The following is a 14,336-nucleotide window of genomic DNA, read 5'->3' on the forward strand; positions in this document are numbered from 1 at the left end:
GATTTGGAGCTGCCCTCTCTTGTTGTACCTGCTGCTTTTGTTGTTTGTCCTGCTTTTTCCAGAGCCAAAGCTTTGAGAAGTGACACTGAAATGGTTTTTTATCCCCTTCAGTGCAGACTCAGGTTCCAGATCCAAATAATCCTCAAAATCCCAGGAGTTTGCAGTGCCTCCATTCCTTTTAATTCCCTCCAGATTTACACTTGCAATGCACCAACTGAATGTGGTTTTTTTCCCTCTTTTAAGGAGCCAGATTTATTGCTCTGACTCTCCAAGCCCATCTCCAGACTCAGAGGTGAAGGAATGCCTTTTGCAGAGGAACCATTCCTACGAGTGCACATTCCAGCCCATTTTCCTGTTATCTGGATATACCCTGTGGATAGAGTTTAAACACTCCCTGGGAACCCTGCAATCCTCCCCGGTTTGTGTCATCCCAGCAGATGTGGGTAGGTCAGGATCCTTGAATCTCTCTTCCCTTGTGCCCCTGGATTTTTAAATGGTGTAGGGCAAGGATTTTTCCATAGGTTTTCAATAAAAACATGAGAGTTTTGATATTACCTTAAAGAAAAATTGGTTTAAATGTTATTCCCATCCAGGATTTTAATGAAACATCCACTTCTGCCAGTTATTCCCTCTACAGAAAATGCAAGTGTTATATTGCAAAATGAAGCTCATTTTTAAGGTCTTGGTTATTTAATTTCTCAGATTGATTTGTCTTCAATTAATTAGTTTATACTCCAGTATTATTTGCACAGTTGTTTATTATTATTATTATCTTTATTTATGAATTTATTATTATTATTTGTGCAGTGTATTATTTACACAGTTATAAATCCATTTCAAATCATGGGGACTGTCCCTGCTCTTCCATGCTGCTGCAACATTTTGTGACACACAGAGCACTGAAATTTGGATAAAAACAAGAGGCAGGAGCAGTGTTTGGATGTTTTAAAAACTCCAAAATGTGCAAATCACCTTTTCTTATCTGCTCTGTGACAGAGAATTCACTGGGTATTTTTTGGAACCAAATTTGAATGTGGGTGAGAGCAAACAAGGCAGCTGGACCCCAGAGGTGCTACATGAAATAAATCCCATTTATATAATTATGAAATTAATTAAGATTTTTATAGTTATGAAAGAAATTTGAGTTGTAGAATTATAAAATACATTTGTTATGTGGTGACAATGGATGGAATGTTTCATCCTGGATGCAGGGTGCTCTGTATTGTGGTAAAGCAAAACAAACCCATTCCAGCACCATCCAAAATGAAAAAATTATTTATTTTCTGTTGTTGTTTTCTCCTCATTCACATCTGATTATCCAAAGTAAGTTTATTTCAATTTGGCTTGATTAACAAGCAAGGGTTTTGGGAGATTCCTGTTCTGGAGCAGCTGGATTTGGGGGGAATTTCCAATTAATAAAATAAAAATGTTTCCATCAGTCACTGCACAATGTCTATCCCCCGCCTGTACAGGAGCTGCTGTTTTCTGCAGGGGTGACCCCATTGAAATAATGGAATAATGGAATTGTTGGAAAGCCCCTGGAGAGCATGGAATCCAACCATTCCCTGGTGCCAAGGCCACCAGTGCCCCTGTCCCCAAGTGCCACAGGGCTTTGAAATCCCTGCAGGGATGGGGGCCCAGCGCTGCCCTGGGCAGCTGCTCCCATGCCTGACCACCCTTCCCATGGAGGAACTTTCCCAAATATCCAACCCAAACCTCATTTATTGCCAGGCTCTGTCTTCTGCTCTTTATCCCAGGGCAGGTGGCAAGTGCCAGCACAAGAGAATCTGTTGTGCTTTAGGTGAAAATGAAACACCTGGAAACATTCCCGTGGATTCTGTGTTTCCAGTGCTGCTTTCCCTGGAACAGCAGAGGCTTTGTGTTACCCACCACCCTCAGGACAAGGAGAAGCCATCCATGGCTTGATTTATTGGGAAGTGCCAGTGCAGACTTTGCAGTAATTGTCTCATTTTTCCATTTTCCAGTGAAGCCTCTGCCCCCTTCCAACGTGGGAGCAGAAGTGACCAGGAACACGGGGCTGCTGAACGTGAGCTGGGCCCAGCCTGTGTTTGCCAGCAGGGATCTGGCATTCCAGATCCGCTGGAATCCAGAGAGCAGGGAGGACATTCCATGGCAGGTATGTCTGTTCCCTCTGGCCTGGAGCAGGGCTCACTGCCCTGCTGGAGTGTGGAGCTGCTTTTTATCCATGGGGGAAGTCACCAAATGCAAAAGCAGTTGCAGTGTCCACAAAGGAATTTTCCTCACAATCCCGCTTCCTCACGGGATTCATTTTCAGGAATTTTGACTCCTAGAGCTGTGTCACAGGCATCTTTTATGGAAAATCCTTTCCTTAGGATTTTTCCTCCTGAGAAGCTGAGAGGCCTCAGGAACAAAATGTAACCAATGATTATCTGCTGCTGTGGAATGCAACAGGTGGGTCTGGGATTGGGCTCGTGTGGTTGTTTCTGATTAATGGCCAATCACAGCCCAGCTGACTCGGACTCTCTGTCCGAGACACAAGCCTTTGTTATCATTCTTTATTTTTCTATTCTTAGCCAGCCTTCTGATGAAATCCTTTCTTCTATTCTTTTAGTATAGTTTTAATATAATATATATCATAAAATAATAAATCAGCCTTCTGAAACATGGAGTCAGATCCTCGTCTCTTCCCTCATCCTGGGACCCCAGTGAACACCATCACAGAGCTGCCTAAACCTCCCTTTGTCCTCACTGTGGCTCTTTTGCCCTCTGTCCCAGCTGTATGAGGTCCCAGAGCCTGCAGGCAGCTGGGCAGTGGTGCCAGTGGAGCAGCTCTGTGTGCAGTACGTGGTGCAGGTGCGCTGCCGGGAGCTGCAGGGATCCGGCTACTGGAGCGACTGGAGCAGAGCAGCCCAAAGCCTCGTCCAGGACATCAGAGGTCTGTGCTCCAGGGACATCCTCAGGGCTGGCACTTGCCACACTCAGCTGTGACCATCCCTCCCAAATTGTTGTTTTGCAGCTCCCTTGCAAGGCCCGGAATTCTGGAGGGTGGTTTCTGAGGATCCAGCCAGGAAGCAGAGGAATGTTACACTCCTGTGGAAGGTGGGAGCTTTCCCTGTGATCCTAAAACCAGGTGGGATTGCCAGGAGGGGAGTCTGACAGGCACATGAGGCTTGTGGGAATTGGGATTTGCCTTTTTCTGGGCTCCTGACAATTGCTTGGCTCATCCTAGGGGCAAGAGGTGAATCCTGGTGGGAATTCTGGGTTAAAATGGGAGATGGTTTTGCCTTCTTTGCCTTAAAATGTTAATGCAGGACAGGAAAAAGTTCCTCAGTGCCCATTCCTGTTTGCTCATGTGCTGCTCTGGGGTTTGAACCCTGAAAAACGTGTAAAACAGGGAATTGCTGTGGGAATCTGAAAGTTTGGCTCTCCTTGTCCTTCACTTCCCTTTGCTGGGAAGAGAGGGAATGAGAGTCAGCTCTCAGAGAGGGAAATGAAGCCTTTAAAAGGACTCCAGTCCTTGGATAAAAAGACAGGAGCCAGAATATCTTTATTGGGTCCTGTTTTTGTTACAATTGGAGCTGCCCAAACAACCTTTGCTCTGGGAATCAGGACGGAATTCAGGAATTAATGCCCATGAATTAATTGCTGCAGCCCCTGATGCAGAATGACTCGTTGTGCAGCGTGAGCAGGTACATCATAAAGCACCAGACCCCAGGGAACCCCCCCTGGGAGGAGTTTGTGGATCATGGCACCAGCTGGACTTTCCCTTGGATGGAGCCAACCCACACCGTCACCATCTTAGCCATGAATTCAGTGGGAATTTCTGCAATTAATTCTAATTTAACTCTATCCCAGCAAATGAGCACAGGTAAGAGCAGCAGTGAGGGGGATGTGGGAAATGCCAGGAATCCTGGTGATGCTCGTGGGGAAAGCTTTCTTTGGGATAAAATTCCCTCTATTGGAATAAGGAATGTTTTATGGGGATGCATTCAGCACCAACTGAGCTATTGGAAAACTCAGATTTCCTTCATGAAAATCCTGTGATTTTTGGGTTGGGAAAAAAGTTATCACTGGGCTGTCTTCACTAATAAAATATAAAGCAATTAATCAAAGAAAAAGAAAATCCTGCTGGAGAACTGATCTTTCATGTCCTTTGTTTTGGGAACACCCAATGTTCCTGCTAGGGAATGTTTTGTTGTCTCCAAAATGAAACGTGGTCATGTTTTGGGCTGCCAGGGTACAGGGCCCTCAGACTTCCTGAGCAGCAATTCCTGCTCCACTTCCTGAACAGAAATTCCTGGATTTGGCTGCACTCTGCTTAATCTATTCCCAAGAATTTGGGAATTTTTAAATTTTTGGTTAAGGATAATTAAGGAATTGCAGGTGAGAATTGGGATATTTGGTGTCTGTAAGAAACTTGATCTGTTTGTGCTTGGGACTGCTTTAGTGTAACACAAATTTTTGGTGGCTTGAAGAAAAAATCTCTCTGCTGATGTGGCTTTACTATACAAAAGACAATTAAAGTGATAAAGTAGTGACACTTGAGCAGTTTATGGGATGTGGATCCCAGGTGCTTTCCCTGTTTCCCCAGTGGATGCTGTGCAGTCCCTGAGTGCTTACCTGGTGAACAGCACCTGTGTGGTTGTGGTTTGGAGTCTCTCCCCACAAATCCCTGGGATAAAATCCTTTGTGATTGAGTGGAGGAACCTGAACAAAGAGGAGCAGGTGAAATGGCTGCGAGTTCCTCCAAACCTCAGGAAATGTTTCATTTATGGTGAGTGTGTGCTTGAAAATACAATTTGTGCTGTTAATTGGTGTGGAACAGAAAAATGTGGAATTTCTGAGCTGTGAGCCCTTTTTCCCCTTCTGTGTTTCTAATCACTTTTATTGAGCAATAAACCAAATTGTGATGCTCATTAGAGGATTGCCTGTTGCATTAATAATCAGCTTAAGCTCTGGAGTGAGTTCATTTTGTGGCAATACAATAAAATTAGTTCTGGAATACTGAACACACCAGTTAATTATTCAAATGAATATCTGCATTTCCTTTGCATTTTGACTTTACTCCTGGAAATTATCCCAGGAGCTCCATAAGGTGTTCATTCCATGGCAGAATAATGCTGGATTAATAGCTGGAATCTTGGGATTTTGAAGTAGGGATCTGTAAAAGATGGATCCATTATTGCCCTCTCTGGGCTGATCTGAGCTCTGATCTGTGCCCAGAGCCTCTGTGGGGGGAATTGTTTAAAAACTGGATGACAGAGGGTTCCAAAGGCTGATTTCTCTTTGCAGATCACTTTATCCTGATTGAGAAGTACCAGTTCAGCCTCTACCCTGTGTTTGCTGGAGGAGTTGGCAAAGCCAGAGCCACGGATCAGTTTGCCCAAGGTGACCATCAGGGGCTTTCCCCCTGTTTTTTTTGAAGTAAAAGTGAACTTTAAGTGTAAAATCTCTATCTTATCTGAAAAAAACCCCCAAACTAGTAATAAAGTCACTGTTGTGTACCTACAAACAGTGAACAGCTTTAATCTGAAAACCCTCTGTGGGCTGAGCTGAGTGAGGGATTAAACTCCTCTTTAAATAATTCCTTTTTGTCTGTTTATTCCCAAGGGAAAGGTTTGTCCATGGGCAATAAAACTGTTGCTCAAGGTTATTTCCCCATCTAAGCTGTGGTTTCTACTGTTTGTTATTTCCCTGTTGCCAACTATTTGCTCCCAGACAAATCACTTTGCTGCATTCATAGCTGAACTCCTTTATTTCCAGGGGGATTTGAGACTGGCAATGCTGGCACCCTCCACGTGGTTCTGCCCATTGTTTTCTCCACCTCAGTTCTGCTGCTGGGAGCATTGCTGGTTTCACACCAGAGGTACCTTGTTCCTGTTATCCAAAATCCAGCTGCTTGTTCCTGTTATCCAAAATCCAGCTGCTTGTTCCTATTATCCAAAATCCAGCTGCTTGTTCCTGTTATCCAAAATCTAGCTGCTTGTTCCTATTATCCAAAATCCAGCTGCTGCAGCTGCACTGGTGCCACTCTGCTGAACTGGTGTCACAGAATCCCAAACTGGTTTGGGCTGGGAGGGACCTTAAATCCCATCCAGGGCCACCCCAGGGACACCTCCCACTGTCCCAGGCTGCTCCAAGCCCCTGTGTCCAACCTGGGAGACTTCCAGGGATCCAGGGGCAGCCACAGCTGCTCTGGGAATTCCATCCCAGGGCCTGCCCACCCTCCCAGGGAGCAATTCCTTCCCAATATCCATCTAAATCCCCCTTTTCCAGCTGCCAGCCATTCCCTGTGTCCTGTCCCTCCATCCCTTGTCCCCAGTCCTGTCCCTCCCCCTTGTCCCCAGATCTTCTGTACCCCTGTAGGCCCCGTGGCTTGTGGTCATTCAGCACAGACTGCACCCTTTATATTTTCCCAAACTGCCACCTGGAATGTCCCCTCTTGATGGTTTAGGTTAAATTTGGGGCATTTCTCATCTCTCCAATGGTTATTTCATGGCCACAGTGCTGTGGATAAATGAAATGGCAGAGATTCCTTCCCAGCACAGTGGGAACAGCACCAACTCCAGCATTTCCCTGGCATTTCAGGATGAAGAAGCTGCTCTGGGAGGATGTTCCCAACCCCAAGAACTGCTCATGGGCACAAGGAGTTAATTTCCAGCAGGTTTGTATTTCCCTGGGGCTGCTGCTCCCTCCACCCAGGGCTGTTGCTCCAGCTCTGTCTCCACTGGAAATCCAGCCCCGTTCACCCCTCTGGCTCCAGCCAGAGGTTCCCATTCCCCAGGCCTCTGGATTATGCATTGGACATGAGAAATATCTGCTTCTAATGATAAACTGTTAAATAATAAACTGATTTTTTAATAGGTGACAGATGGTGGCCTTTGCCAAAACAGCCCTGGCCTTGGCTGGGAGGGCTTTAATCTGTGTTTGCTGTGGTGTCCATGGAGAGGGGAAGGGACACAAACATCTCCTGTAGGGATAAACCACATGCACGAGGAATAAAATGTTATTTTCATTGTTTAAAAGCTCCCTGTTCATTTTGATGTGGGAAGGTGATGGATTTGTGTGGGAAAATCCCAAGTTCAAGGCCCAGGTGTCACCAACAGTGAGTCTGGACTGAGTAGAGCCCAGGAGTTTCACTCTCTGCTCTGATTTCCCACTACTCTGAATATTTTGACATTTTCCTCATTATTTTGGCAGCTTCCCTGCTGTAAAACATGATTTGTTAATCCACAAAAAAACTGGATTTATCTGTTTTGTCCTGAATTCATTAGGAAATACAAGGCAATTTTCCTTTGGAGCTCTCTTGCTGCTGTCAGTTCATCCTGGTGGATAATTTACATCTGCATTTATTAGGAGTAGTAAATCCTGCATTTCTCCCAAATAGAGGAGTTTCACTCAGTTCAAGCATGCAGCTGCTACTCAGGTGGGAATGCTCCAAAAATCCTATGGAAAGGCTGAATTTGATCAATCCTAGCAGGGAAAGTTCCTTCAGCTGATGTATCAATGGTAAATCTGTCAAGGAAATTTTGTCATAGGGGATTTTCAGCTATGAATTTTAGAAAAAACAATGTGTGAACTCAATGTGGCAAAATTCCAGGCTCCTGGGAATGACCTTTGGTGTTGGATGCTGTGATCCATAAAACCTGGAGAGTGAAATAAAGCTGTTCCATAATAAATGAGCATTAAAATCCCTCTTTTCTTCCAGCCTGAGACTCTGGAGCATCTCTTTGCCAAGCACCCCGAGCCAATGTCATGTGAGCCACTTCTCCTGGAGGCAGAGATGGTGCTGGAGGACATCAGCCTCACCAAAACCCTGGGAAAAGAAGAGCCAGGGGATTTTTTAGGAATTGACCCCACGTTTCCAAGCCCCCAGGAGTCGGAACGTGACTCTGCATGCTCCAGCAGCCACTTCCAGAGCAGCAGCTTCTGCAGGAGCTGCCAGGATGGAGAAGGCCTGGCCCAGGGGGACCTCAGATACGCCACAGTCATCAGCAGCTGTCCCTCCAGCGGGCCCTGCCGGCCAAAATCCTGCCCGGGGAGCTGCATCCTAGGGCAGCATTCCATAGTGCTGGGGGCCTTCTGCAGGGCTGCCTGGGAGGCTGGCAGCGGGGCAGTGCTGGTGCTGCCTGGTTGCCAGCCCAGCAGGGCCCTGTCCCTGCTGTCCTCGGAGCCTTTGGACGAGGCTTTCCCCGAGCGCGGCCTGTGCTACCTTGGGATACCAGGCCTGGACACAGCACACAGGGACATCCTGGCAGACAGCTCCAGGGACACGTGGCAGCCCCAGAGCACGGGCCTGCTCACGGAGCAGGAGCTTCTCCAGCACATCCCAGCCAGTGTCAAGGAGTTTATCCAAGGCAGCCTCAAGCCTAAAGGCACCGTTCCCTATGTTCCACAGTTCCGGATGGCAGCAGCCAAAGGGCAGGAGGCCACGGAGAAAAAGTGACAGAATCACCCCAAAATTCCATATTCCTGAAGTTTTTCCAGGTGTTGATGCATTCCTCTGTGTTCCCTCTCTTGCTTCGTCCAGCTTGTTCTGGTTTTAGGCTTCACCTGGAGCCCCCAAGGGTGAGAGAGCTGATCCAGGGCCTGGGATACTTTTGAGAGAGAAAAGCTGGAATTTTCCATTTCCCTGGGGATGATCTGTAACATTGAGTCAGCCTGGATGTGGTTGCAAGGAATGGATCAAGGAGTGAAAGGATCAGGGTGCTGCAGGAAGAGGAAGAGAATCCAAATTCCTGTGTCTCCATTAATTGGATAAAATGATGTACTTAAAGTAAAGTATCCACATTTTATTGTTGAACACAAGATTCCAAATGCTGAGTTTTACACTGACATCTCTTCCCAAGCTCTTTCCTAAGATTTCATGGGAGAAAAGACAAGAATTGGATCCAAGGACCCTGCATTTTTGATTTTGGGAGATCCAGCCTGTCTGCATGGCCTTGGAGAAGTCACTTTGCCTCTACAGCCCTGCCAGGAAGCCTTGGGTGGGAGTAAATCAGGTCTGCATTTTCTGGGAGAAGCAGGAAAACAAACCCACACCAATTTGCAAGCCAAAGCTATTTTTTTTTCTTGTTTTATTGCATAGTTCATAAATATTTTTCTACACCTGCCTTTTCAGAGAACTATTTTTAGGAGTGAAGGAGGATGAATTTATTGTGTATTCCAAAGAATATATTTCTGTCAAACTTCAGAGAGACAAAACCAAAGGGCAAAACTGATGTTAAAAACCAGAGCAAGGGTGAATTTAAACCCAGTCTGAGCTGTTGACCTGGCTCCTGTGGGACTCTGATGCTGGAGGTGACACAGATCTGATGTTCTTGTGTGGGGTGAGGAATTAAAACCTGTTTTGTGTTAGGAACCAAGACTTGTCTCTGTGGTTGGAGATAAACCTGCAGGCTCCTGTGGCGTTCCAGCTAAGGCTGTGATGGATGCTGGATTTAGGATGCACTTCCTGCTGGTGGGAAGGGACAGGAAAGCCCATTTCTCTGGAGAGTGGAATGATCCTTTCATGGAAGTGTCCAGAAAAATTATTTGGTTGTGTTTGAGGGTCATCTTTCTCCAGAAATCAAAAGCTGGTGTTGATTTGAGCCTGCCCAGACCTTTCCCAGTAATTCCATATGAACAGGGGGAGCTTTCCCATGGGAATGATCAGCTGAGGGACCAGGGAAGGCTTTCCTGGGAACGTGGAAAATTCAGGAGTTAGGAGATGTGCAGGAGGTCTCTCCTCAATGGCAGAGTCCCAGGTTTCCCCTCCTCTGGGAGCTCAGCCCATCCTCCCACTGCCACCCCATGATTTTCCTAATGGTCAGAGCAGCTGGTGCTCCTCAGGGAAACCAAAGGATCTCCTCTGCAAAAACCCTGCAGGAAATACAGCAAATCTGAGCTGCTTCAGCAAAACCAGGAGATTTGGGGTGTGTTGAGTGTAGAACCAAGGGGTTGGATCCCTCCTGGGCTGTTCCTGTCCTGTTCCTGCAATCCCAGTGCTCCTGAGGATGCTGCAGATGCAGGTCCTGCCCCACAGCTCCATAAATAATTCCTGCAAGTGGCATTTCCAGCCTGATGGAAGGGACATTCGATCCTGCTCCTCACCTCTCCGTGCTCCCACAGAAAGCCAAAATCTGCATATCCTGAATGCTCCATCTGCCGCCTCTGGCTCGGGTTACAGCTCCGGCCGCTCCCTCGGGCAGCAGCTGCCTCGGGGAGGGAAAGCTGGGAGCTGGGCAAGACTGGGAGCTGGGTTCTTTTCCATCATTATTTTTCCCCTCACCTTCAGGTCAGGTTGTTTCTCACAGCTGAGCCTTTCCCAGGCCCTGGGGATCGCTGTGTTTGCAGCCACGGGAGAAAAATCTCCTTGGCTGAGCTGGAGATGGGAATGTGCAGTGCCTGGGATTTTGGAAGGTTAAGGCAGTTTTTGTTGGAGCCACAAGAAGCTGCCACTCGTTCCAGAGCCGTCCCTGCAAGGGACACGGGTGTCACCCTGGGGAGGGCTGAAAGGGGCTGTGTTCCATGTGAAAATGTCTGGAGCAGGGAATCTGTGCTCCCTGCCCCTCCCAGGCTCTGGTTCCTGGCAGGACAGCTGGGAAAGGAAGCAGGAGCAGGGGGAAAGTAGGGAACAGGGTCACACCAGGATCTGTGCTGGGGAAAAAATGGGTTTCAAGGGGTGATCTTCACCTCCAGCTCTGCTCTGAGGGCTCTCCTCCACTCCTGGCTCAGTGCCTGGCAGATCCAAAGGGATTCACCTGCCCCTGGGCATGGGGCAGGAGGAAAAACCTTTGGAGTTGCATTTGGGAGCATCCCAAGAGCAGCCACAGGAGTGACCCAATATAGTTCCTGTTTCCTTCCCAGGGAAAATGTTGCTGCTTCTCCAGAAATGTTCCTGTGCCACAAACAACCCCAGCCAATTCCCAGGGAATCTGGGCATTTTGCAGAGAAATGGGATTTTTTGGCCGTGGCCTCACACTCAACAGGAAAGGCTTTTTCAGTTTGAACCAAGCAATTACAGGAGCCATGTGCAGCTTCTGAAGTACAAATTAAGATCCTGCAGATTCATTTTGAAGAGCATTCAGGACTGCAGCTCTTTTATGTAAGAAAATGAATCAAATGTGTCATTTTCCCTTTTCCATGTCACTTGCAGCTACAGTTAAGTTCCCCTTTCTTTTTTTTTTTTCTTTTTTTTTTTTTTTTTTTAATCTGGGATTGATGTTTGAAGCAGCAAAACCTTCCAGTGCCAGGGATTTGGAGCTCCATGATCTTTAAGGTTCTTTCCGACCCAGGCCATTCCATGATTCCCTGATTTTAAAACACAGAAGGGATCAATACGTCCTTCAAATCCTTACCAAGGCCATGATTTTGTCGGTGATGTTCCAGATTTTGTGTTCCTTGGTGGAGAAAAGGGAATTAAAATGCAGGTTCCTGGTGGGAATTTCTGCAAGGGGTGTGCATCCAGGTTTTTCCCAATAAAACACCAGGATTTCAGCCCCTGCCCCAGTGCCCTGATCCTGCTGTTGGCAAGGACACTGCAGCGCTGGCACACAGCCCCAGCCACCCCAAAAGGACCCCAAACCCCCCAAATTCCTTTCAGGGAGAGCCAAACCGGGAAGCCCCAGCATCCTTGTGGCCGGAAAAGCGGGAGGTTTGGCAGATGCCATTGTGCTCGCTAATGATCCCAAACAAAAACCGGGAATTGTCGGAGGGGCCTCTCGTTAATGAATGACTCCTCATCAGGAGCTGCTGGTGCCAGAGCTGTCAGCAGCAGAGCAGGGCCGTGGAGCTGCAGAACAGCCCCAGTGGCTCCGGAATAACCCAGGGTCCTGCTGGGAGGGGATGAAGGGAAAGCCGAGGGATGCAGGGGGATGGAGGGAGCGACATTCCGGGGGCTTGGATGCTGGGGAAAAGCCGTGGGCAGCGAGCTCTGGGCTCTGTGAGAGATGAAGGTCACGGCAGCGCCACCTCTGCAGTTCAGAGCTAATTAAAGACTCTCTCCGGCCTTTTTTATCACCTTTTTTACACCCAGCCCCCCTTTTCCCATCGTCCTGGGTGGGCCCTTTTGGGATGCAAATGAAGCTCATTTCCTATCCCTGAAAATGCGTTCAGAAGCAGCCATTTCTACCTTCAGATCCGAGAGGAGAGTTAGGGACAGGTGACAAACACAAGCCTGCCCGCTGCTGCTTTCCCAGCAAAGGAAGCAATTTCCATATGGATCTGGCACTTGGCAAAGGAGAAGGAGCAACCTGGGCTGCTGGAAGGTGTCCCAAGCCTTGGGTGGAATGAACAGGCTTTAATCTCCATCCAAATCCAAACCACTGTGGGATTCTAGAATTCTGTGAATTCTGTGAAGGGGATTTTATAATTCTGTGAATGGATGGGATGGCAAAGGCAAGGAACAGCTCTGTCAGATCCCCCAAATCCATCCAGGACACACAGGTGGGCAGGAGACCCAGCTCAGGCAGCAAAGGAGCACTCAGAGCCTCATCTCGAGCTTCCAACGATGATTAAAGATCTGGCAGGGAAAGAAATATTTAATCTTGTGCCTGCCTAATGTCAGAAGCTTGTCAGAGACCAGCTGCTGTTTGCAGGAACAGCTTGGAATCCCTCTGCTCCAGCTGGGTGGCCAGGAAAACTCCAGCTGGGTGGCCAGGAAAACTCCAGCTGGATCATCAGGAAAACTCAGCTGGATCATCAGGAGAACTCAGCTGGGTGGTCAGGAGAACTCCAGCTGGATCATCAGGAGAACTCCAGCTGGATCATCAGGAGAACTCAGCTGGATCATCAGGAGACTCCAGCTGGATCATCAGGAGAACCCCAGCTGGATCATCAGGAGAACTCAGCTGGATCATCAGGAGAACTCAGCTGGATCATCAGGAAAACTCAGCTGGGTGGTCAGGAGAACTCCAGCTGGATCATCAGGAGAACCCCAGCTGGATCATCAGGAGAACTCCAGCTGGATCATCAGGAGAACCCCAGCTGGATCATCAGGAGAGCTCCAGCTGGGAGAGGACCACCTCCCTCCTCAGCACAGGGAGAAGCAGGGATAGTGATGGACTCAGCCCTGCTCCCCATTTCTGCCCCCTGAACCATCCCACACTCCCTGGAGACAAATTCTGGCTGGAGCAGGGATGGTTCCAGCTGAAGTGAAGGGTGTTGGGTTCCTTTTTGTTTTCAGGTGAGAGCATTTTGAAAAGATTGTTTAGGTTGCTGCTTGTCTTGGGGCTGGGAAGGATCTGGAGCAGAGGATGGAGCTGGGGAAGGATCTGGAGCCCCAGGAGAGGCTGAGGATGGAAAATTTCTTCCTGGAAAGGTTCCCCAGCCCTGGCACAGCTGCCCAGGGCAGGGGTGGAGTCCCATCCCTGGAGGGATTTAAAATCCCTGTGGATGTGGCACTTGGGGACACGGGGCAGTGTGGCCTTGGCAGTGCTGGGAAACAATTGGACTTGATGGTCTCAGAGGACTTTTCCAAGATTAATGGTTCCAGGATTCTATGATTTTATGACTCTGGGAGCCTTTTTCTCTTTTTCCCATCAGCTGGATGTGGAAATAGATGTTGAAGCAGGAGCCCTGTGAGGACTCCAATCCAATTCCCCAATTCCCTGTCTGGAGCTGGGACAGATTGCCCTGAGCCCCTCAGAGCTCTGTGGCCTCTCTGGCTGAAATAGGGAGGTTAAATCTGCACAGATGGAAATCCAGGAGATCTGAAGATATTTCCTTGCAAGTCCTGCTTTGTGTCACCTGCCCAGACCCTTTCAGTGGTGACAGCACCCAGAAACACAAGCCAGGGTTGCCAGGCTAAAACACAGAAAGGTTTCTTGTTGGTTTAAAAATCTGCTCTGTTTGTTTGTTTGTTTGTTTGTCTTTGTTTGGTTTTTGGGGGTTTGGGTTTTTTTTGGGTGTGTGTTTTTGGGCTTTTTTGGGTTTGTTTGTTGTTTTTTTTTTTTGGCAGGCAAAAAGACAGTGGAACCTTTCCTGCCAATTTGAGGTCCTTTTTCCCACTCCAAAAAAAAAAAACCAGTCCTAGGATTAGGGACTAAAATCTTTATGGCCACTGCTTTGGTGTGGTTTTAGGCAGCTGATGTGAATTAGCTGAGCTCTTTGCAGTGAGGAAAATCCCTTCCCTGGGCACTTCCCAGACTGTCCCTGGGAGGGTGGGCAGGCCCTGGCACAGATTTCCTGTCCCTGGCAGTGTCCCAGGCCAGGCTGGAGCAACCTGGGATAGTGGAAGTGTCCCTGCCCATGGAGGGGGGACTGGATAATCCCTGAGCTCCCTCCCAACCCAAACCATTCCAGGATCCTATTCCATGAGAAATTTAAAGTCAGGATTTCTTGTATCTGTTCATATAAACTTGTGGTTATTTAGA

At 48.0% G+C, this 14,336-nt stretch overlaps 1 protein-coding gene across 2 annotated transcripts in view; it reads left to right on the forward strand.

Annotated features, from left to right (window-relative positions):
• The window catches only part of LEPR (leptin receptor), a 30,838-nt gene extending 21,491 nt beyond the window's left edge, over positions 1 to 9,347 (forward strand). For both annotated transcript variants that reach the window (XM_071436922.1, XM_071436923.1), the window contains exons 10-19: positions 244 to 443; positions 1,986 to 2,137; positions 2,758 to 2,917; positions 2,999 to 3,081; positions 3,634 to 3,850; positions 4,574 to 4,756; positions 5,275 to 5,370; positions 5,746 to 5,848; positions 6,571 to 6,646; positions 7,691 to 9,347. In XM_071436922.1, the coding sequence (XP_071293023.1) occupies positions 244 to 443; positions 1,986 to 2,137; positions 2,758 to 2,917; positions 2,999 to 3,081; positions 3,634 to 3,850; positions 4,574 to 4,756; positions 5,275 to 5,370; positions 5,746 to 5,848; positions 6,571 to 6,646; positions 7,691 to 8,428 (2,008 nt within the window). In that variant the 3' untranslated portion in view covers positions 8,429 to 9,347. The remainder of the gene's footprint in view (positions 1 to 243; positions 444 to 1,985; positions 2,138 to 2,757; positions 2,918 to 2,998; positions 3,082 to 3,633; positions 3,851 to 4,573; positions 4,757 to 5,274; positions 5,371 to 5,745; positions 5,849 to 6,570; positions 6,647 to 7,690) is intronic.
• Positions 9,348 to 14,336: the final 4,989 nt, after the last annotated feature.

This window comes from Agelaius tricolor, unplaced genomic scaffold (assembly GCF_023055355.1).
Source record: "Agelaius tricolor isolate 1412-34295 unplaced genomic scaffold, bAgeTri1.0.p SCAF_11, whole genome shotgun sequence".
Classification (NCBI taxonomy): Eukaryota; Metazoa; Chordata; class Aves; order Passeriformes; family Icteridae; genus Agelaius; species Agelaius tricolor.